The sequence below is a fragment of the Homalodisca vitripennis genome, chromosome 4 (assembly GCF_021130785.1).
Source record: "Homalodisca vitripennis isolate AUS2020 chromosome 4, UT_GWSS_2.1, whole genome shotgun sequence".
NCBI lineage: Eukaryota > Metazoa > Arthropoda > Insecta > Hemiptera > Cicadellidae > Homalodisca > Homalodisca vitripennis.
In genome coordinates this window covers 146,735,130-146,759,698 of record NC_060210.1, presented here as the reverse complement: position 1 = coordinate 146,759,698, position 24,569 = coordinate 146,735,130, and the positions used below count along the sequence as shown (strand labels likewise).

General features: G+C 31.1%; 1 protein-coding gene across 11 annotated transcripts in view; it reads right to left on the bottom strand.

Moving 5' to 3' along the window:
• The window catches only part of LOC124360267, a 128,253-nt gene that overhangs the window by 7,498 nt on the left and 96,186 nt on the right, over positions 1 to 24,569 (bottom strand). For 9 of the 11 annotated variants that reach the window (XM_046813717.1, XM_046813725.1, XM_046813722.1 and 6 more), the window contains 11 exons: positions 22,314 to 22,393; positions 20,706 to 20,821; positions 18,816 to 19,027; positions 17,418 to 17,526; positions 16,095 to 16,189; positions 12,852 to 12,915; positions 9,603 to 9,681; positions 5,790 to 5,951; positions 2,805 to 2,931; positions 1,858 to 1,990; positions 1,321 to 1,404 (listed from right to left, as the gene is read on the bottom strand). In XM_046813717.1, the coding sequence (XP_046669673.1) occupies positions 1,321 to 1,404; positions 1,858 to 1,990; positions 2,805 to 2,931; positions 5,790 to 5,951; positions 9,603 to 9,681; positions 12,852 to 12,915; positions 16,095 to 16,189; positions 17,418 to 17,526; positions 18,816 to 19,027; positions 20,706 to 20,821; positions 22,314 to 22,393 (1,261 nt within the window). Of the gene's footprint in view, positions 1 to 1,320; positions 1,405 to 1,857; positions 1,991 to 2,804; positions 2,952 to 5,789; positions 5,952 to 9,602; positions 9,682 to 12,851; positions 12,916 to 16,094; positions 16,190 to 17,417; positions 17,527 to 18,815; positions 19,028 to 20,705; positions 20,822 to 22,313; positions 22,394 to 24,569 lie in introns of those variants that run through there. The other 2 variants (XM_046813719.1, XR_006922229.1) reach the window with 2 other exon arrangements.

Genomic DNA, 24,569 nt, shown 5'->3' with positions numbered 1-24,569 from the left:
CCCATCTCTTTTTCTGGGTATAAGGATCATTCTGTGTGTCCAAGTTATGTTGAATGAGGTTTCTTTACTTTTTATAATTTAATTGGGTTTTATAATTTATTCTCATTTTAATATAGGTATTGGCTTGAATTTTCAAAATGCTGGCTTAGATGTTATAAAGTTTTGTATGTGAAATGTCAACTACTTTCTATTTGAAAAAAATCAGCTGATCCTACTTCACAGCCTCTCTGATGTGCAGGAGAGGGGATTACATAACCTGTCATCTACCTGTTCATGTCAGAACATTGTTACGTATGTGTTTAGACGTACGTAGTTAATGAAATGTTTAATGTAAAAATGTATTTTATTATTTTATGTGTATAATGATTACAGCGCCAAAACAAAGACATTTAGTGGATTTTTACTTCTCTGTTAGTCTGAGGATAGCGCTCCTTGAAAACAGTGTTTAACTGATACATAACATATTGAAGTGGATACACTATTTTCTTTGTTTTAATTTTCTTACTTTGAGTACCTATTTCTTGTTGCAAATATTATAAAGAAGAATTAACTATGAAACCCAATTTAACAATGAAAATTAAATAAACCTCATCTAACAAAATCTAGACACATAATGACTTTGACCCAGTACAAGAGATATATGAAAAAAGAAAGGCTTTATTCCCTCACCCACACTAGCTTGTATTTGACACTAGGTTAGCTGCACCACACATCACACCTTGCTGTAATGAAACTTCCTATTCTGTCTTCCTTTACCTGCTGTAGTGGGTGCATCTGAGTTGAGCAGTGATATAACGTTTTTGTTCAGTTTTCTCCTTAGAGTTGGACAAAGTTTGTTTACAACTTTTCTGTTATTAAATTACTTCAGCATGTTAATTACAATTCTCTAAATTGTTAACTTTCTCTCAATGCTTAAAATTGTTTTGGAGTTTGACACCAGAAGACAATAGATGATACAGATTGAAAAAAGCAACCACTTATATAATAAATTTAAATTAGTTCTGTCCAGTAAAAAAAGCCAGTAGCAGTTTGCATGGTTAAATCAATTTGTTCTAGCAAATATTTTAGTTTCTGGCAGTCAAAGGCTTAAATCTTAAAAAATAAATAATAATTTTAATTTTTAACTTTTATAAACTTTATAACTGTCATCACTTATGTAACTGATTTTAAATAATAAGCTTCAAAAATGGAAATTTTACTAAGATATTATTATATTACAATAAACTTTTGTTGTTGTAAAATCTTGTACCCTACAGTCTATATCTTAAAAAAATAATAAAACAATTATTATATTAGAATTTTTTGAATATTCCCTCTCACCTTTTCTCCATTTAAAACAAGGTCTTCCATTATGTGTTGGATACATAAAACTACGTTACAGCCAAGACCAATGTAGTGACCAGCCTAAAACATAGATTTGTTAAATAATTTCATAAAATCTAAAAGTAATAATATTTGTAACAATTTTAAAACAATTTATCTATATAATCTGAACGGTTTCAAGCAAAATACTACTTTTTATACTTTATGATATTGTTTCTTTAGATGAGAAAGGCATCACGAAAGAAATAATGCCATTCAGATCCAAAATAACACATAACTGCAGCCTATATTGGCATATAAGCTATCTAATATATATTCTGTAGTCTACTATATAGTTAAAAAGTAAGTCAAAGACGTTGTGATTAAAAGTGTTATAATTGTAAATAATAAAAGTATAGTTGACGTTCCAGGCGAGTGAAACCTCAATTTCTTATGTTATGAAAACTTCTTTTCATTAATTTACATTTATATTGTGAAAAAACTTCATCGAAACACGTGTATTGATGATTTCAAAAGTTAAAATAGTCTACTTACCATGGTCATGACAGATAAACTGCGAGACTGGGCAGTAATGACAAACAACAAGACGAAGCTGTTGTCTATGACGGCAAGATCTGGGGGGCTGCCGCTCACCTCCTCCAGCAGGTGATAGCTCAGACCATGTCTCCTGCACATGTCAATTTTGTTATAGACCATGTCTCCTGCACATGTCAATTTTTGTTACAGACCATGTCTCCTGTACATGTCAATTTTGTTACAGTTACCACTCTTCTCCTACTTATTTACCTTTGAGAGGAGTGGTACACATCCTGATTTAAACTAAATAATAATTGGAAAACAATTATTGTGTAGTAAAAAAAGGATCAGTGCATGAAATATGGTCTTTTTCGCATTATCCATGCCCTTGAATTATAGTTTATATTTATATAAAATAAATTCTGCATCATATTTCTGTATTTGACAGCACGAAAACCTCAAATTTTGTTATACTTCCACTGTTTAAATATACACGTAAAAAATTAAAAAACTATTTGGATGCTTAATAACTATGCCAATAAAATGAGACATCCCCATAACCCTATGATACAAAATAAGGGCGTAAAACTACATGTGCTTTGACATTGTTCTTATGGGGAAATACTTAAGGTTATTTTATTATAGCCAGCTCTTATTGATAGAAAGGACAGATCTGAAATGATTTGAAGAAACCAAAAGGTTGTTGAATAAACAACAGCAAATGAGGATAGATTTGGTCATGAATCAGTCGTTGGCATCTTTGAAGGTTTTTATTAGTATACTAATCTCTACAGACCACAAACTGCAATTACACTTTGATGACGAAGCATAAGTGTTCTTTTTACAAAGAAGTAAGAGAACAAAAGTGGAACTTTGAAATTATTATAATAATATGAGTTATTTTTCATAGTAAGAAAGGTGGTATATCCTTACTTGAGAGATTAAGAAAGGTAGTATATCCTTACTTGAGAGAAGGGATCGCCAGGTGGTGAGTCCAGGCGTAGTCAGTGCAGTCTCCAGCCAAAAACACGTCCCGCAGATTGGAATTGTCCACAGAGAGCGAGCGTGGTGGTCGACTACACAAAGCCCACTCTGGCCACAACAAAATATATCTGAATTCAATCATTTGACAATAAGAAACTTAGAATAATTAGATTTAATTATTTAGTACATAGTACAATTGTGAGTTCTCCACACCACATGTCATGAAACATGCTTCCCTGAGGTTGCATACAAAATTTTGTTTATGTATTTTTGTAGTCATACGTGTTACTATCTCAAATTTTAAAATGTAGTACCATTGTACTAAGATTGTTTAAACATTTGTTCTGAGACTTTCTCATTGCCATCATTGCTACCTGTAAGACCGATGTAAAAATAATCACTAACGCTAAGCCAAATCTCATAGAGTGACATGTACAATCATCGAACTCAATGTTGCTTATATAGAAATGAAGCTTCATGCTAAATTTTAAGACTATAGGTCAGTTCATTTTCAAGATATCATGCGGATACACAGACAAAAATGAGAATTTTCTAGGCCCTCGAGTAATAGGCTTTGCTAACATTCAGCCAATAAATTTTTAAGAATACATGAAGAAATTAGAACAATACCAAATGTTCACATCCGTTATACACATCACTGTTGATAGTAGTAGTATCATTACTACTTTTACACAGCAAAATGTATATACACACAATGTGCATGGATATGTACAGAATCCCATAACTGGAGGATCAAATACTGAGAAGTGATCTGGGAGTTAATTTTCTATTTCAATTTTTCAAAAATACCCTACTGTAGTCTATTTAATAGTAGATTTTCAAGATATTTTGTTTTTGTAGTTTCTGAGTTCTGCTCCACCCCTTCATAAGACTTGAGGTCAGAGCACGAGTCATTACTCAGTTGTAGCCTACAATAAATCACTATTTTACAACCAATATTTTAGAAATAATCTATTTTTTAATATAGAAATCTGACCAAGACAAAATTGTTATTCCAAAAGTATACGGATTACTCAAATAATTGTGTATACGTGACAAACAATGATCCAAACTGTTATCATATATGTGAAGAAAAATGCTAACGAAAACTAAAATTTTATTCTTCTTCATTATATGGCTGTGACGTAGCAGGTTGATTATTTCAAACATAACAGAAAACGACGGCTGTTTGTTGCGAACACCATCTTGCCGTCGTCATAGACACCATAGACATCAGGATAAATATATATTTGTTTGCGAACACTTTACATATATATATATATATATATATATATATATTTATCCAGACTAAATAGTTACTTCAAAACTAAAAGAGTGCAGTAAATATTGTTTAGTAGGTGAAAACAATAACAAACTACATGAAATGAATTTTAGCCAAGCGATTTTCCAATAGCATACTCAGACCCGATAATTATCAAACACATTTCACTAAAAAAATATTTCTTTATTCTAAAATATATTTATTTTCACTATTGCAATATACAACAACACACTACACATTTCAAACAAAACTAAAACAAGAATAGAACCTAAAACATTAATAAACTTACTAAAACTAATTATACACGTCTTGGTAGACGTAAAGGTAAACAACGATGGCAAGATGGTGTTCGCAACAAACAGCCGTCGTTTTCTGTTATGTTTGAAATAATCAACCTGCTACGTCACAGCCATATAATGAAGAAGAATAACATTTCAGTTTTTGTTAGCATTTTTCTTCCCAAATCCAATGGTGCATGAATCAAATCGATATGTTACTGTAGTATTTGAATAAGATGTGATTGTGTGAAGGAACGTTTGATCGACAAATTATGTTGATTCATACTACAAGGGTTAAATCACAAAAGATTATTTTTTAACATTAGTCACTAAAATAACAGTGAAAATCACAAAACAGCAAATACAACATTAACATCTGGTAACCTCCATAGAGGTTTTATTATTGGAAATCACTTCGTAGACTACCTCTCAATGATTGATCTTAAACTTATTTAGGTTATAGTTTGCAAACTATAGAATGTGTTTCAAAATTCAACAGCAAGATTCTCCAGGATTGAAGACCTCATTTAGAGGGAATAAAATTTATGACAACTTAGGTCTAAAAATATATTTACAGAAAGAATTGTACGAGCATATATTCTATGAAGCATATACTGAATTGTTTTGTTTGCTACAGTAAAATTTGAAACCAATTATTACAAGTAATCAATCACAATGTAAATCAATTTGATGTAGGTCTGGATTATCTGCAGCAATAGCTCGCTGTGCGATACTTGGTCTGCTATCAGCGGTTAGTGATTGTGGTTTGCTGTCTTTGAAGTGGTGATTATGGGAAATTAGCTGTAGTCCTATGTTACTTATTCTGTATCACATTTGTTTCTTGTGGTTAACATTAATTCAATTTAATTGTGGTTGCTTGCCCACACACTCTCTTGACTAGAACTCCCTAGACTTGCCTGTGGGGTGTTGTTGTCTCCCTTGTATTCAACTCCTGTTGTTGAGCCATCTCTCCGCGCACACTACATCAGCTATTTTTTGACTGTGCACATAATTTAATAATTGAAGGGCCTGTTTTAAGGCAGAAGCAGGTGACTTAGGAACAATAAACTTGATAAATTTCCTCTGATACACAAGTGTTCCAGCTGCCCTATCTGATGTACAGTGAACTCTGTAATATTTAATCAAAAAGTTGATTAGCTTCATAAATATGCATTGCCGGATTCGTATTATTGTTACCTTTTTTCTTTCTTTCTGTATGAAGAATCTGTTTCTGAACTTTTGCTGTTAAATTTTGAAATGTATACTTTTAGGTATCGAATGTACTTTTATTCATAAACAAGTACGTCACTGTAACACTATAAAATACAAATTAATTATAGTGCAGGGCTAAATATTTGTGATACGACTTATGCTACTGACGTGTGTTAGTATGAAAATGTTAGTACCTATAAACCTCATGAAGGGGTTAATTAGAAACGAGCAAAGTTGATTCTCACTTTCAGACGATCCGTTGTTGTTATTGTTGTTATGTGCATCTCCAGACTTTAACTCTGCAATGATGGCACAGAACTCCTCGAAGTTTACTTGGACTGGATGTTCTTTGCAATCTACACAACAAATGCAACTTCACAATTTTAAGCAATACCAATATTTTCAAGAAGAATAATTCCCAGTAGTTAAAGTTTAAAAATATATTTTCTTTCCATTAACCCTTTACCTTTTTATATCAGTTTAACCCTTTGAGTGCCAAGACCATATATTGTGTTGTGGAATTTTTTGCTGCAGATGTTATATTAAAGTGTATGTCTAAAAATGCCAGACCAGAAATCCCATTTTTGTAGTGACAGTAAAACATTTTTTTACAGGATTATTTTCATAGAAACTTAAAATTCTGTAGATCAAAATGCTTGGTTTTAATTAGGCTATATTCTTATGACAAAATTTTCTTAAACAATGGATGATATATTTAAAAAAGTCTTTCTTGTTTTACATTTTATGAGTTTATTGCTCTTAAAAACATATTTTTAATATGGAAAAAAATTAACAATTTCTTTTCAAAGAAAATATTACTAATACAAAATGTGCAACATTTCAAAGTTTTATGTTTAAAACCGGGATAACATTTTTTTAGACTAAAGACAGTTTGAAAAAATACACATAGCCTTGTCTTATACAATAGTGTATATGAGAATGAAAATTTATCAAATTTACTCACCACATACAGGATTTCTGATACTCAAGAACTAAGAATGAAATTGCAGTTAAAAATCTTCACTTATATAAGCCTAAATGTTTATTTACATACACTATTTACAACTTTTTGTCTTCACTTCATTTGCTTTTGTGTTTTGGGAAGCAGATGCCATGGCAGGCTTCACCACGGTTGGTGCCAACTGTTCTTGATTTTTTTCTTCCTGTTTTGAAATCAGGCTCCCTCTTGTTTTTGAGACAACTTTCTATAGATATGGACATAGTTTATTCTTTTTTTTATATTCTCTTTTGAATTGGATTTTATTCCAACAACACAGAATATTAAAGGCAGATTATTGGAAATACACTTTATTACGTTGAAACCTAAAAATATCGAGAAATATAAACAAAGGATCCTAAAATAATTAGTGGTAAGGATTTGTCACCTTGGTATTCAAAGGGTTAAGCTGACATAGGACAATATTTTGCCATTTGAACATATAATTAATTCTAATAGTGTCATAACTCAATAGTGCTACGCTAATAGCAAAAATGACTAAAGCGTAGCACTATTGAGTTATTTGGAGTGAGGTCAGATATACTGTGTTTTTTAGCATTTAAGTTATTGCAAGTCTCATAAGCCTGATTCATAATAAAGGTCCCTTGGCACCGATTGATACGCTATTAGTTTTTATGGTATTTGACGCCCTATAAACCATAATTAATTGTAACAGTGATCTTAGCTTTTTTGTATTATTACTTTTTCTCAACTGTCAGAAATTTTAATTTTCACTTAGTTTTATCACAGTTATTTTGTAATTTAGCAGGTTTAAACAAAATTATTCTTTGAAATGTTATGTGGATTTTGAAAATGGCATCACATTAAGCTAAATATTAGTTTTTGTAGTAAATTCAATACAGATCAATTATTATATTAAGAGTTTTTTAAAATCTCAAAATAATGGTTTACATGAAAAACGTACAATTTGCACTCTTTTGTCGTATTTTGGATGTAGTTTACCAATTAAAAATTGTTACACTAATTAAAAAACACTTTGTATGTGCTGTTACACACATTAACCCATTCACCTACTTCGACGGAGCCGTTCCGCCGCGCCGCGGGTCCTGCCATACTTCGACGGAGCGCTTCCGCGGCAGTAATAGTTCACTTTAAACTCGACAGATAGCTGCACTAATCAAACTATGTTTCGTTTCCATGGTTACTTGTTTGTTTAAAACAATATTTTTGTCATTAGTTGGCTAAACTGACGTAAGCAAAGAATAACAGATGGATTTACTCCATATGACACCTGTTGTTGTTAGTGTCCGTAAACATGGCTTGTAATAGGTTACGTGACAGTGAAATAGATCGTTTTATGAACGATTCTAATAATTGTAGTGAAGAATTCAGTTCCGGTAGTGATCAATCAGATGTGGAATGGGATCGTGTGACACGGGAACAGTTTCAAAACTCCGATATTTTCGATTCAGAAGAGGAATGACCAACTCCTGACATCGGACCGGAAACTGACTTCGTAGGCCTTGTCAATGCAGATCAATTCTTCTGAATATAAATATAAATATGGTAGGGTATATAATATAAAAACGATATAATTGTGTGTAAATATACTATGAAATATACAACACTCTTTTGGTGTGTGACTTCTAAGGACAAATAAGGTAGGCTACACAATAATAATTCCATTAAAGGTTTTCATTTTGGGAACAAAATATTGGTGGTGGGCAACATAAAATTAAAAAAAATTTATTTATAAATAAATTTATGTTATTGCCGGTATGTTATAGGTTATATCTCGTAATACCTCCATTTTTTTTTTTTTTTTTTTTTTTTTTTTTTTTTTTTTTTTTTTTTTTTTTTTTTTTTTTTTTTTTTTTTTTTTTTTTTTAAAGGGAGTTTTAAATGGTAGGTAAGCTCAAGAAAAACACTGCTACAAAATATTTTTTGCAAAACAATGATTTACTAGGATTTACTAGAAAGTTACAGCTAAATATCTGCACACCTAAATAATAGGCAAAAATAATGGAATTCCTTGGCCCAACTGTGTGCTAAAATATTAGTAGGTGAATGGGTTAAAAACAACATTAACACCCCAGTAGCCATGCAGAAGATCATAATAATGTCACATGGACACAGCAATTAAGAGTACTTCAATTTGTTTTATTCATTGCACTTATTTTGAATATATATATATATATTGTTTTCTAGATGAAATAAATCCCTAAAACATGTTTACTGAATAACAAAATATTATGTACACCTTCCTAAACATTTTGTATTAAAAGACTTAAATATTTTGTTTAAGAGCAATTTGAGGATATGTTAATCGATTATAATAGGCTATTTTTCTAGTTTCTAATTAAAATAACATAATTTCACAATTAACACTTATTCACAACTATACTGCAATCATAAATCACACAGGAAAATTTCAGACAAAACATGTAATAAATAATCTGTCATGGAATAAAAATAGAGATATGTCATCAGGAAAGAAAAGTCACAACACTGACGGGTGAAGTGGTAGGAGGAAGAACCATCCTCAAGGTTATATAAGTTATCAAATATTGCGAGCAAACAAAACAAATTGTAAGGAATTTACCTGAACTCCGTGTGACACCCGAGTGCCTTATTTTTACGTGTAACTGTCAAGTTACAATGTTGAGGTGAACTGTTTGGATGTCAACGATTCGTAAGCGGTTATTACAAAAATGTTTTTTATGTAACATAATTTTATAATTTATCAATGCACACTACATTTTGAGATGAATGTGTGTGCAACACATGACAAACACAATTAAAATACTACACAAAATAACGTAAAATTGATAAACTCTTCTTGTTTTGAGAACATTAAAAGTTCTGTTGTTGCTATCATTGCCCGAGGTAATTGGATAGAAAAACATTTGTTGTTTCATACATGCACAGATGACATGTTAATATGATAATGATAGTGAGTATAAATCATAATGGTAATACTCGTATAATTCATTAAGATAGAGTGAACAGGACACATAAGTGAAACAGAAAATATATTGAAGTACCCTACCTGAAGTATTAGATACAAGCCCCTTGAGCTCTGAGACTGACAGTTTCCTATTGGTCATCAACCTGTAGGCCATACACACCTGCAACATACAGACTATCATATTAGGCCTATGAATTGTCATCACACATTAAAATAAAATCAATAGAATTCAAAATAACATTCTTTTATTAAGAAATAAACTTGTATTTCTCTTCAATATTTTCATCTGTTCCTATTGATTTGATATCAGTCAATTCCCTTAATCTATCTATTTGTTAGAAAGACACCGTAATTTAACATGTAATTTTACGATTACATGAAATTTTAGGGATAACATTTTAATTTTCAGTGAAAATCAGTTAGTTTACCTTTTGAATTGATCTAAGAATGCATGAATGTTTCTGTCCACGTTTGGATGGCAATAAAGAATTGTTAAACAATATGAACTAATAAATTGTTATAATATTGCAGGAACATTTTCACACATTAATGTCCAGATATAGGGCTAGTTTATACATTACAATGAGAAACTAATAAGTAATTAATTTATAAGGAAATATTATAAAGAAAATTAAATCAAAACACCTGAAATTTTAAAAAAGGGATAAAATTATATAAAAAGAGATTAAGATTTATTTATGTTCACATTCCAGTTAACTGCCTTGCTGACACTGTTTACCAGTTGTCAGAGATATGTGAACAAGGCCTACTGTGATCACAGCTACAATGTACGCACAAGGTTTGTCTGTAAAGTAGTGTGACTAAGTGTGATAAAAACAACTTATTGATCTGATCAGTGTATATTGTTAAAAGTCTTCAAAATGGTTTCCTTACACCACTGCTAAAGTGATGGCCATCTTGTGCATGCTCCTAGAAAATCAGCTGCTATAACCTCTTTTAGAGACTGAGACACATCATTGGACAGCAGGAACATTTGTGAAATGGTGATCTGTAGACATGTCTTGAGCTTTGGAAAGAGGATAGTCTGCTGGGCTCACCTCAGGCTGACATGCAGGTGGCAAAACTACTCCGTTATCTAGACCAGGTAGGCTATCACAATGAAGACATTGTGAGCTGGAACATTGTTGTGGTGCCGCTTCAACTGATCCGCAATATACAGTTATCTTCATCTGATGACTCCATGCAGGTTCACTAGGACTTCTGTATAAAAACAGTATTGACAGTTTGTGCCGGAGAAACAAATTCTTTGTGAATCATCCCATGCTTGTGAAAAAGAAAAATAATCTTTGCCTTTCCTGAGATTTTTAACTTTCTTGCTTCATTGGAATGTGAGGAGTTCAGAATGTATCACTCCGAATTATTGACCATGATTTCGGAATTGTATTGCAACACCCTTGGTTAATCACCTGCTAGTACAAAGTCTAAAAAGACCATTCTTTCCTTTCACATTTCGTGTTCAACATTGCAAAAACTTATCATAGGTTTTGCTCATCACAATACTTTTGGGATTGTTTCACACAAAACCAATATTCTTTATTTTTTTATTAGTAGAGAACTGCTATAACATCAGATTCAATAAGATATATATGTGATGTTGACAAAAATGATGGCAACAATCCCTTGGTAGTAAGATTGGTAAGATTGCCAGAGTTAAAAATGTCTTTTTCTGGTTAATCTTTATGCCCTGTAGGCATATTATCTGCATGCAGATAATTTACTCTAGACCTAAAGTTCATCGAATATGTGTGTTGAACAAAGCAAAGTAAGCTATCTGTCCCTCATTGTTTTGAAATGTGTTTTAGTTGAGGTGGAATGCACCGGAATGACATACTAGTACTGTAAATCTGTCTGAAAAATAAGCAATTTATGTTTTGACACATTTTGTACAAGCACTTGTTGAAGGGTGTCCATATCACTCCATGACTTGCTTCAGTGAACGCTCCTTGACGTTTTACGCTTATGCACAATTCGTGATCCTTACTGCGACAGAGGTGACTGCCAACCGGTGTACTGTTTAGCTTAAATCTCACAACCATAAATCCCACTGCCACAAGCGTGATGCTAGTGACTGCAATACCATAAAGTAGATAGTCTCATTACTTTACAGAAAAACCCTAAAACTTCAATTAATTAACACAGGCAAGAACTATTTAACAAATTATTAGTGTACCTTTCTACTGACAAAATTTGATTTAACTATCAAAGAATTTAAATGTTAATCAGAAACGTTAGAAAACATAACAAGAACGGCAGTGTAAGGTACAGTACAAACAAATGTGGTATAGTGCACCATAGTCAAGTGACACAACTCGAGATATAATAAAAATATTCTTTCCACATTTACAGACATATCTAGAATAATATGAGTGCTGAGCAAGAAACGAATGAAGCACACATAAATGTAGTAGAACATTATTGTAAACATAGGAAGTGGACTGTGCAACAACAACCTATTTTTCTTCAATTGCTGTTGTAGACAGGATTTTTTCATAGTTACCTTTCAAGAGGACAAAATTAGATCTTTTTAATGTTTTTAATGATTTTTAAATCAATAGTTTTTAGTTTTTGAAAAAAAAAAATTAATTTTAAATTGGTAAAAATATATAGGGTTGCTGTGTATGTCTTTACTTGCCAAATGGCTGATACAAAAAGAAATATAAGTTGTTGTAAAGGTGCAACATTAATTTGCATTAGGACAGCTACTCCTGTCTCACGACCAGACACAAGATTGTAGCCAGTTTGGCTATGTAAGTATTCTACAATAACATCAAAGCTGAGAATTCTGAGTTTCTGAGCTGTGAGACAAATTATTTGAAATTACTGGCAGGATATAAATAAATATTGAATAAAATCTCGTGAATATTAGAAATATTATGAACAATTTCAGATGAATTAGTTTAGTGGTATTCATACAACAGAGAACATTCATTAAAAAACCACCAGATTAAAAATATTAGTATTAATCGTGTCATCTTTATAGCACAATATACATCCATAAATGAATAGGTGCACTGTCAGTCAATATAACTAAGAACTAGCCTGAACAATAAAATATTGGTAGGTATGTTTTTTAAATATTATTTAAAACCTACAATTATATCTATTTCGCAACCTTATAATCTTTTAGGGGGAAATGGTAAATACTCAATCACTATACTACAAAATTTTGTATACTAAATAAAATATTCTAATACATTCATTTAAAAATACCAATGATTTGAAAAGCAAAAAAAATTATATTTTAATTGTTAACCATTTAAATTAATTAGTTTTTATGAACATTATTAGTAATTTAAAGCTAAAACTTACATCCGCTAAACTGATTTGGCCAGACCCTGATGTGTCTCGATTGTTGAAGGCTTCTCTTAGTTTACTGAAATTAAAATTAGAAAAATATGAAAACACAATTATTTTCAAAATAACATTAAAAATGTGTGAATTTCAACCAATCTTATTATTACCATTTGATTGATATAAACCACACATGATCTGAAAGTTATCTCTAACTAACCTAACCTCTGCATATACCTAATAAATTAAATTAGGGACTTAATTATTATAAATCACAAAATATTGATAATTTTTTGAGACAGAATTTGTAAGTAGCCAGCTCTTGTAATCTTGTCTAACAAGTACAAGGATCACAACGATCCTGGAAGCAACGAAAACCTCCATATTTCGACCTTAAAGAATTTGGGAAAATAATTTTTAACACCCAAAATTGCATTTTTAGGGAAATAGGGATAATTTTTTAAAGATTTTATAATGTAAAGGTAGGTTGAGCCATACCTAATTTTAAAGGTCTCTATTTAATTATCATTTTGAAATAAATTCGAAATAAAACTATTTCACTTCTTTACAAAATGTCAAAGTTGTACCGGTTTTTTTAATTTTATTTCTTTTATTTTTTTATTACTGTTACCTCGTTACAAATTTTAAAAAATCCAAATTTTTATAGAAGGTTAACAAAGAAGTACTCTTTTTCAAAATATGTTAAAGTTGTAACTTTTTAAATAGTTCAAATTTAGGATATTTCAAACTTAAATTTTCTTTAGGTCGTAATATGGGGGTCTTCATTAAAACGAAGAAGGTAAGTTTCTCGATTCAGCCACTATAAATTGCGGAAGGATGGTCTGCCTCACCCTGTATAGAATAACTGTGCTTCATGATTATTTGGTGCTATTTTAAAAGTTAAAAATATTCACATTTTTATGCGTTTTACTCTACAAGCATATAAAAATCTCTAAAATTATGTCCTTGGATCAGAGTTATAAAATTACAGTAGTGTATAAAAATTATACACTTCAGTTAGAAAATATAACTTACAATAACTCTATAGAATTAAGTACTTACAACACATTTTTTATATATAAAGTATGAAAAAACATTTCTAAGTAGCAGGAAATTTTAACTTCAACCCTCTCTTTGGACAGTTAATAATATAATATATAGTATAATATTCTCTCTAGGAGATATAAACATGTTTTAACCCTCCAACTGATAATAGTTAACTCACATAATATACTGGTATTTGTATTTTACAGAATATTTTTAAGATATTAAACAATGTATGCTAAATATCTTATGGAACCGGGATCTGTCGCATCAAAATGTGACATGTTGATGACGATTTTCATGATACATATTATCAATGTTCTAAATGGAAAATCTGATTATTTCGATATTTAATGAAAAAGGTGGTTTTTTAATGTAACATACTGAGATTCCACTCACCTTGATGCAGTATTACGTTCATAGTTAATCAAATAAAATGAATTTTCACATTCACATTTTACCGATATGTCTAATTCCTAAGTAACTAATAGGGAAAGTTTCTTCAACATATTTAAACATTTATTTATACCTCTATATTCCTTATGAAATTGGGCACTTTTTGTATATTTTGGATTTTCTTCAAAACATTTATCATGATACTAAAATAACGATAGAAACAAGATTTTTAATGTAAGATTTGAAACCAAACTTCATTTATCTTGCTTAAAAATTGTTTTAAAGTTTCATATTTATTATTTTATTTAACACAATCTTAATCTAAATTTCCTGGGAAAAAACAATGTATAGCAGTGTATAATTTCAGCAAATTTTGTACATGCACTCATTTAAAAAAATATGCTTGCATAGGACTGAAAATGGGGTGATCAATTTGAACGTTTAACACTGCACAGATCTAGGCTTAAAAATAAGCACTAATTTAAAGTAAAAGGAAAAATATATACCACACAAAATATATGCAATTGTAAATTACTAATTAATTGCTTGTTTACACGTATCCTACCTATTTTTAAAATGAGCAGTCAAAAATGTATTTTGGAAGTAAAAATTTTAAATTAACAAAATTGGAAAGCAGAAACACCTTACATATTTTACTTTTTTGTATTCATAATTTTTGGAGAGTGTATTATTTAGGCAAATTTTATTTCAAATACATGCAAAAATTTACAAATGACCTCTAACATAAAATGACATTATTATAAATTATGTTTTGACAGCATATTTTACCATAATATACATCAAATTTACAATGAAACGTACACATATGTGCCAGTTTTGCTAACCAGAAACCTGTAGAACAATAGAGTCTCTATATAACGAATACCACAATATAACATTTTTTTTATCTCCATCATACGTATGTGACATCCAAATAGTAAAACTACCTGTAATAATTAAGTAGAAATGTAATATAATAAAAATATCCTATATTACAAAGTATTTAGTTTGTAACTTCAATATAACAAATATTTTTACAATTTGAGGAGAGAACACAAAATGTTTCTAAACTAAAAAATATTCCATGAACAAAACCCGTACATATCCAATACAACCTCTATACAATTAATTTCTCACACTTTAAACCCGATTCTATCACAGTAGTTCATGTAGATTCCACTACCTCAAAAACACATAAAAAACAAAGAATAAAGTTTTTTGCATCCTAAAAATTCATTACATTGAGACACCATTGTACAAAGGTTTACATAGCATTTGTTGGGTTATATTTATATACTATAGATAAATGAAAACAATAGAATAAATGGTTCATTACTCTTCTGAAATATTAGGCTGTGTTCAATTAAAGGTGTAATTTTCACTAGTAAACAATAGACAATAGTATGTTGTTGATAATGAGTGGTTTCAAAAAACATAATATCATGGATATATGAAAACATTAAAATGATCATTTCATGGAAGGATATTGATTCATTATTAATTTGTGTTAAATGTTAATGTTTTTGGTGTAATAAACAAACTAAATACAAATACCACCAATCGAAAAGCAAGCACATTGGTTCTATTTGGTTTTGTGAATGAAGGGATGGATTTCATAATAGTCTTGACATTTCGAGTTTGTTTCATGTCAGTAAGAACTTCAGCAACATCTAAAGTTATATTGTGATAGTTATTTGAGAGATTTAAACATTTGCTTCACTGTAAATGTAATGTATACTGTAACATGTGGAGCCTGCAAAATAATGCAATCAATGTTCAATAACATTCTTATAGCTTGACCATACATTCTAGAGAACGTACAAAAGTTTTTCTGCCACCTGCACGTGTCCGTTGCTGACGGGTTGTTTGAGATCAGCCGATACAAGGTCCTGCATGTTGATATTGTCCCGCAAAATCTGCACAAATAATTTGTATCATAAAGCACCAATATCATGAATATCGATTAAACCTATTTAACAGATCTATTAGTTCTCCCAGAAATCAAGGGCAAATACGGGATGTGTGTAGAATGAAAAATAGTGATGAATTACCTGACTGAAAAAAATAAGGAACCAACTCATACAATAATGTTACACAGGTAAAAGTAATTATTGTATTATTCATCCATAATAATTTATAAATATATGTAGTTCAACAAAACTGGAATAATTGTTTTAAAACTATCAACAATAGTTGTTATACTTGTCACATAAGCATACTTTGATGATTTTATTTGATTGTCTCAGTGAATATATCACTGAGACAATCACATATCAATATTTTGATGAATGTTTAAACCATAATCATTTTGAGTAAAAATCCAAGTATTAGAAAGAGAGTGTTATTTAATGCTTTTGGAATGTCGCAGGAGATGAAATGATGTGCTAAGGGCTTTATGTGAAGTGTAACTGGTCTGGTATAGTTTATTTGCTGACCATAAAAATGCCAGAAACATCTACAGTAGTCTCTTAAGGTTTTCTATTTAACCAGAACACTTGCGTACACCTTGTGCTGTAACTGGCTCATCACATTGTTCTGTTCTGACAACTATTATTACTCTTTTAGTAACCACTTTGTCTTTTGTTAGGTTGGAGGGCAAGCTAAATAGAACTAAACCTCTCTTCTTAAGTGGTTCAAATTTCCAATAGTTACACTTCTGGTGTTGGAGAATAAAGATTTGATGAAACACCACCACCGGCTGCTCTCTGGTCTGAGTATAACTCACTATGCAGAGCATCAGACAGATAATGTCAAATCACTAACAGTGTGCTGGCTGGTGTCATGATTCAACCAACTTATCATCATCTAATAAACATAATTTGACATAAAAATATTAACTAACACAGTAATTTATTTATATTCAAACACATAAACCAATATTTAAAACTGTTATTTTTGTGAGGCCTTTCGATAGCAAGGGCTATCTTCGTCAGACACATCACAAAAGTCACCATTTTTCATCATCACTTTTGTGATGTGTCTGACGAAGATAGCCTTGCTATCGAAAGGCCACACAAAAATAACAGTTTTTAATATTTTTAATATTTATGGTTTATGTGTTTGAATGTAAATAAGTTAACAAGTAGCCAATACAAGCTCCATCATCAACTTAACCACAGTAATATTTAATACAACTATAGGTACCTTAGCAGTACACTTGACAGCTACTGGGATGTTATTGAAGACAGGAATGCCTTGTCTCTCCACCAGACTCTTGAGCACCAGTAGAGAACCACTCAGCTCATCATACTCTCTGCATCAACAGACCAAACATGAACAACCTTCCTACAGTCTGCGGTGTGGATCCTACATTATATTTCATTAGCAGATAGTCTATATCTTGAGATTACAGACTGGAGAAACAAGATTAGTTTTCAGTGTTTCTAAAAAAGTGATGATTAATTTATACAAGAAAAGAGAAAAAGCTGTTATCATCTTTATTAACGACTCTACAGGGCTTTTTTGAAATCGTGTTTTATCCATCTGTCTGTGCGATAACTTTTGATATTCTTCCCAGTTAGTAGAGACTTGTAACATAGTGCATGGGTTCCTCTTGGTCCAAGGAAGAACCTTAATGATTTTAAAATCAAAAGGTTAAAGAACAGACCATATATGCAACAAATCTTGATAGAAAAGTACTAGAGACTTAAAACTTGGAACATGGGTTCCTCTTGGGCAAAGGAAAAACCTTATTAGTTTTAAGATCAAGAGGTTACAGAGCAGGCCATTGTCTTTCAACCTGTCTTTGCGATAAATCTTGATAGAAATGTCCTAGGGATTTGAAAATTGAAACATTGGTCCAAGAAAGAATCCTATTGATTTTAAGGTCAAAAGGCTTAAGGGCAGTCCGTTTATATGTCTGTCCATCTGTATGCTGAATAATTGTATTACTGAAAGAAAATACACAAGGATCCGTATCTAAATTTGTAAACAAACCATTAAAACTCTAACATAGAAGGAGTTACATGTTTGAAAGAGCAAGGAATTTGTGCTTGACAAAGATGGGCAAAAAATAAACTCAAAAAAGCAGAATCAGACATGATTCAGAAAGGATACTCTCAGTCTGTCATAATTAAGTGCAAAAGCATTGATACAAATATCCTATGTCAGAAAATTAACACACATTACAAATATGTATATTCTTATTGAAGAAGGGGAGAAAGAAAAAAAATAACAAAATAACCGCAATTAGAACACAAAATATCCTTAAAATACCGTAATATTTTGAAACCCACCATTGAAAATTTGATTTTGAATGGCCATAAACTAATTTACAGTATTGCAGTGGACAATTGCTGACATAACCATTACCTTATATTTTAACTATATTATGTAAAAAAAAAACCACTCCTAACAACTTAAACTTTCCCATCAAGACTTGTGTTCGGCTGTTAACATTAGTCTAAACACCAAGTGAGGAAATAAAAATTCAGTTTATAATTTATAAATCCTTACTGTGTATTTAAAAGAACCTGATATCCACAAATAATTAAAATGTTAGTATTTATTCAAACTAAAACTAGTTGAGTGACAGAAACGTACTGGTGAGATATAACTTCCCCACCAATGCTCTGGGAGGGCTTGTATGGCTTGATGACCAGCACCAGCCGTCGCCTGGCTCCCGCAAACGCTGCAGCCTCTATCATGCCTACCACATTGCGAGTCTGACTGTCTATTACGTAGAACAGCACATTCGCCGTTTGCTTGGCCTCGTGCTCCTGTTCCACCAGCTCCACACTCCAGTCCTCCACTTGCTGCAACACCCCAGTAAGTGAAAGTTGTAGTTTTAAAAAGTCCAACAAATCCTCTACTATGTAAAACAGCATGATCACTATCTAGAATTCCTGTTTCAGCAACTCCACATCCCAGTACTCCAATTGCTGCAACACCTATAGCATGCAACAATTATAGTTCGAAAGGCCCAACAATTCCTCTACCATGTAAAACAGCATGATCACTGTTTGCCTGGCCTAGCATTCCTGTTCCCGCAGCTCCACATACCAGTCCTGTAATCGCTGCAACACATATAGCATGCAACAATTATAGTTCGAAAGACCCAACAATTCCTCTATTGTTTGCCTAAAACAATACTGCAGTCATGATCCAGTATGTCAAAATTGTGGTTTTAAAAAGTCCTAACTCCTCTACTATGTAAAACAGCATGATCACTGTTTGTCTAGTATTCCTGTTTCAGCAGCTCCACATCGCAGTACTCCAATTGCTGCAACACCTCTAGCATGCAACAATTATAGTTCGAAAGGCCCAACAATTCCTCTACCATGTAAAACAGCATGATCACTGTTTGCCTGGCCTAGCATTCCTGTTCCAACAGCTCCATACTGCAGTCCTCCACTTGCTGCAACACTCCAGTATGTCAACAATTGTGGTTTTAAAAAGTCCAACAACTCCTCTACTATGTAAAACAGCATGATCCACTGTTTGTCTAGTATTCCTGTTTCAGCAGCTCCACATCGCAGTACTCCAATTGCTGCAACACCTCTAGCATGCAACAATTATAGTTCGAAAGGCCCAACAATTCCTCTACCATGTAAAACAGCATGATCACTGTTTGCCTGGCCTGCATTCCTGTTCCCGCAGCTCCACATACCAGTCCTGTAATCGCTGCAACACCTATAGCATGCAACAATTATAGTTCGAAAGGCCCAACAATTCCTCTACCATGTAAAACAGCATGATCACTGTTTGCCTGGCCTAGCATTCCTGTTCCAACAGCTCCAACATCCCAGTTATCCAATAGCTGCAACACTTCTAGCATGCTACAATTATAGTTTAGAAGGTCCAAAATTCCTCTATTGTGTAAAATAGTTACAGTTGCCATTACAGTGAGTAAAACTGACATTATGTGCCAATCGGTACTCGTAGTGTTTAATGATTAATGTGCCAAAATGTTGTGTAGAGTACTCTTTAGATCTCTAGAAAATCTTCAAATTGAAATATACCATTTTATATTTGCCAATCTCCTGGTCCATCTCTATATTTTTAAATGTCAATTCCTGAATAGACAGTAGTTGTAATTTGAGATGTGTCAAATATCTATTGTAAACTTTAAATTTGAAGTGTAACTGTCCATCAATAGAACAGATCTATTGCTTGGATTTGAGGTCATTCAGGATAGTACAGCATTACAAATGAAATATATGTATTGCTTGTATTTAAAATATTTGTGTATTCTTTGAGTTAACTGGTCATTTCACAAGTATAGAATCAATATTATACTAGTAAGAGAATAAGATATTTCAGATCCAACGTAATTGTGTTATTTATTTATTTCCATTAACCATTTTACACTGTTTAAAAGTCAATGTGGCACTAAAAGTAACATCAGACATATTTATACCCAAAATATAACTCTAACTTTAGACAATCTTGCATTTCTTATTAATTACATTTGAATAAATTGTGGTAAATTACCGGATTGTAGTATGTAATGCCCAGACCCTTGAGCAGAGGGATGGCTATATCGTGTCTCCAGGTCGTAGGGTTGCATGATCCTCCCAGAAACACTTCATGTTTGGCGAGCACACTCTCTGTCAACATACAACAAGTCAATTGCTGCTGAGCTTTGGAAGATAGAATATCTCATAGGAAGGAAGGGTTGTGAATCTTTTCTAATTGCCAACGTAAAACATTTGATGAAATTTATGAGCAACGAATGAAAAAAATTATTATTTTCAAGAATGTTAAGCATTTTAGTGGGAAAGATACTGAACTATTGATTTTGTCAAAATATAGGCAGCAGATGATGTAGGCTGGGGATGGTAGGCGGAAAGAAATGTATACAAATTTATGTGTGACAGTGTATTTGTTGAGTGCATGTGTTGGGGAGTGTGCGTGATCCATGTGATATGGGTGTTATAGGTTATGGAGGTAATAGTAATAAATATAGTGATTACAATCCTCAACGATAAGGAATGGTGAGTGAAGTATGTCTCGATTATACCCATTTGATAGTTGAGTTGAGTCTAGGCTTGTCTAAGATCATAGTTTCCAATAGTTAGTGGTTTGTCAATTTTGGTAATCTTCATTCAAATTCACGTACTATATGAATTTAGAAAGTCAATACTTTCTAAATCTTACTTCATTCAGATAATTTCCCATTTTTCTTTCTTTTTTAATTTTTAATACAAAAATTTATTTTAAATTTAATTAGGTTTTTACTTAGTTTTTTAAAATTATACTATAACTTCTTTTGGTTTGTAATTCAAACCAATTATTCTATGGTGACTTGTTCTCATGCACAGGCTTTTATAGACCAACCATGTGGGAATAACTCTCCCACAATAAAATAAGTAATTTAAACTTTTTTTGACACAATACATATTAAAGGACCAAATATTTAATTTGTTTATATTTTTAAAGACAAAGAATAATTTTTAATGTATCTTTTGTTAAATTTTTTAGAGAATAAATGATTTTGGTTTGATTTTTATGATGGCATTGAACACAGGAAGGATGATCCAAGATCGAGACAACCTTAAACTTCTTGTGTAAATGAAGAATTACCTCTGTATGGTCTTTTCTATTTTTTAACTGTCAAATAATGATGCGCATGATAGATGATATTAGTAATGGATTATCCAAATACACATTCTTAAAAGAACACATAGAGCGTTGAAATTGTACACAAGATGCTGACTGACTCATTGTGAGATTTCATAAATAAATAAATTAATTATCCGGTTGCAGAACAATCCATTTTATACTATTCAAGATTTTTAAATTGTGGTGTAAGTATAGCTTATATACTTGTATGTTATAAATAACTTATTACGTGATCTAATCTAAACTAACTCACATCTTTATTTGTCATTATTGACAAAATGCGTATTGTATTGTATTAAAGTTACTGAACATTGTAATTGATTATGCATATTTCATATTGATGATCAATGGCAATAAATGATTTGATATATACATATTATATTATATATGCATATATATATATATATATATATATATATATATATAAATAAATAAATATTATACATTTATGTACAATATGCTGGACTATTTACTTACTTGACATTTTTCTTGAGCGCTTTTTTTTCTCCTTTCCATCTCTTTCCAGTTTTCGAGCCAAGTGGCTTGATCTAGGAACCCTGAAAAATTATAAACTATGGATTACAAGGAGTATATTTAAACAAAAAAATATAATCCATGTTTAATAATGTATGCAATGGATGATTATTTATCACTGAGGTCACCATTGAATATTATTAGAAATTGAAATAAGATCTACAAAATAAAAATTATATATACAGTGGACTCATTTTAAACTTTCCTTATCTGGTTTTGTCAACATTTTGGAATTGATAAAGCTAAAAGAGATTAAAAGGTATACTTTGGAATCTAAAGCCCTTCTTCTACAGCCTTCTCTTAAAATTACTATGTAACACACTGATTACTCTTTTGATACCTTATTTACTTTAAGTTAAACATGTATACCAATAAAAAATTATGTATTACTAAAAATATAGTCACTAATAACAGGTCATACTTTATCCCATCATAAAGCCTGTATGATTTTGTATATATCCAATTATGAAATGAGGCAATGTGTATTTTATCACAATTTCCAACTGTTTGTAGAGTAAAGATTCAGTAAAAAAACCATAGAATTTGAAAAAGAAATACAAAATTAAATAGAAATAAAAGAGTATTTTAGGTTTTTCAAATATTACCCTACTAAATTGGTAAGGGAAATTGAAAACGGAATAAATATGATCATAACAGAAAGGTTAATTTACCTATATTCTGTCAAAACATTCTCTGACCATTTATTAATCACAAACATAATAAATAATAGTTAAGTAGTTAGTTAGTTAGTAATAATAGTCATTTATTAATAGTTTCAATGTCACTACTAATAGTCAAACAATAAAAATACAAACAATGCAGAAATGTGTATGTAAAAATGTATCAAAAGTATTACAAAAATGACATATAAAAAAATTTATAACAAAAGGCATACAATGGCGGTCAGTGGACAAAACTAAACAAACTAATAAGTCAGGATCATTAACACTGATGAATAAATACAAATCAACGCCTAGCTCAAAAACAATTTACAATAGTTTTGTATTACAAATAAGATACATACATAAAATGCAATGGACATTTTGAACAAAAACAATTTTTCACAAAAATTTAAACTGTTCCATAAGTTTTTTAATAAGTGTATATAATTTATATGATCTCATTTTGAGATAGAGGTTGTGCAGGGTTGGTTTTTGGGTCTAAATATATTTTAGCCCACCTTGATGCCAGACATCAGTCTGTTTCAAAATATCTACAAATACTACAGGATATGAATGGTTTTATAAGAAAACAGAAATAAAACTTTATGTAAAACTGTATCAAATTTGTAACCATTAACTATACCAAATAAAATTTTTCAATTATTTAGGTTACACTAATTTAAACAAAAATTAATAAGATTTCAAGTATGTGAAATATAATATGATACACTTAAGTTTACAAAATTAAATATACAAGTGGTTTTCAACATGAAAGTTTAATCTTATACAGTATCATCCTGTAAATATTGTGTTATAAATAATTATAACAATCAATATATCAGTATATTGTAGATTAATTGTAAGGAAGCTTTGAAACTAGCTGGGCATGTCAACCAAAAAACCAAAAGATTACGCTTTATGATTATTCTGTACATTTTACAGATTGGAAACTTGTACCACATAATGTATTAACATAAGGATTTGTTTTAATTTGAATTGTAAATGTACAGTATTTACTAAACAATGAATAAATTTATGAAATCTATAATGTGCTTGTAGTTTACTAAGTTAAAGAATTTATACAAGCCACTAAGTTAATCTGTAAAAACTTGTCTTTGGTTAACCAGATTTGACCTACATAGTATAAAATGAAAATTTGATAGGCATTTTATCATATCTTTGATGCTTCTAGTAATAAATTATATTTGTTGAACAGTGGATACACAAATATCTGTTACACATTATAATAAAATAATAGTAACTTTACTAATGACGAATTTCCCCAGCACTGAAAATGTGCACATCCCATAGCAGTAAATCCAAAGCACAATCAAGAATGGCAATGACAAAGAGAACATGTGTATGAGATTAATTGATGTATGTATCTACATAGTGCAGAGATAAGATAAGGCCTCAAGCGGTCTACTTGTGGAGCTGACTTCATTACTATTTCTGGCTAGGTGTTTACTACAGCCAGTGTGGCAACTGGACCACTAATAAATTCCCTCTCGTTATCCCACACTCATTAGTCTCTCAT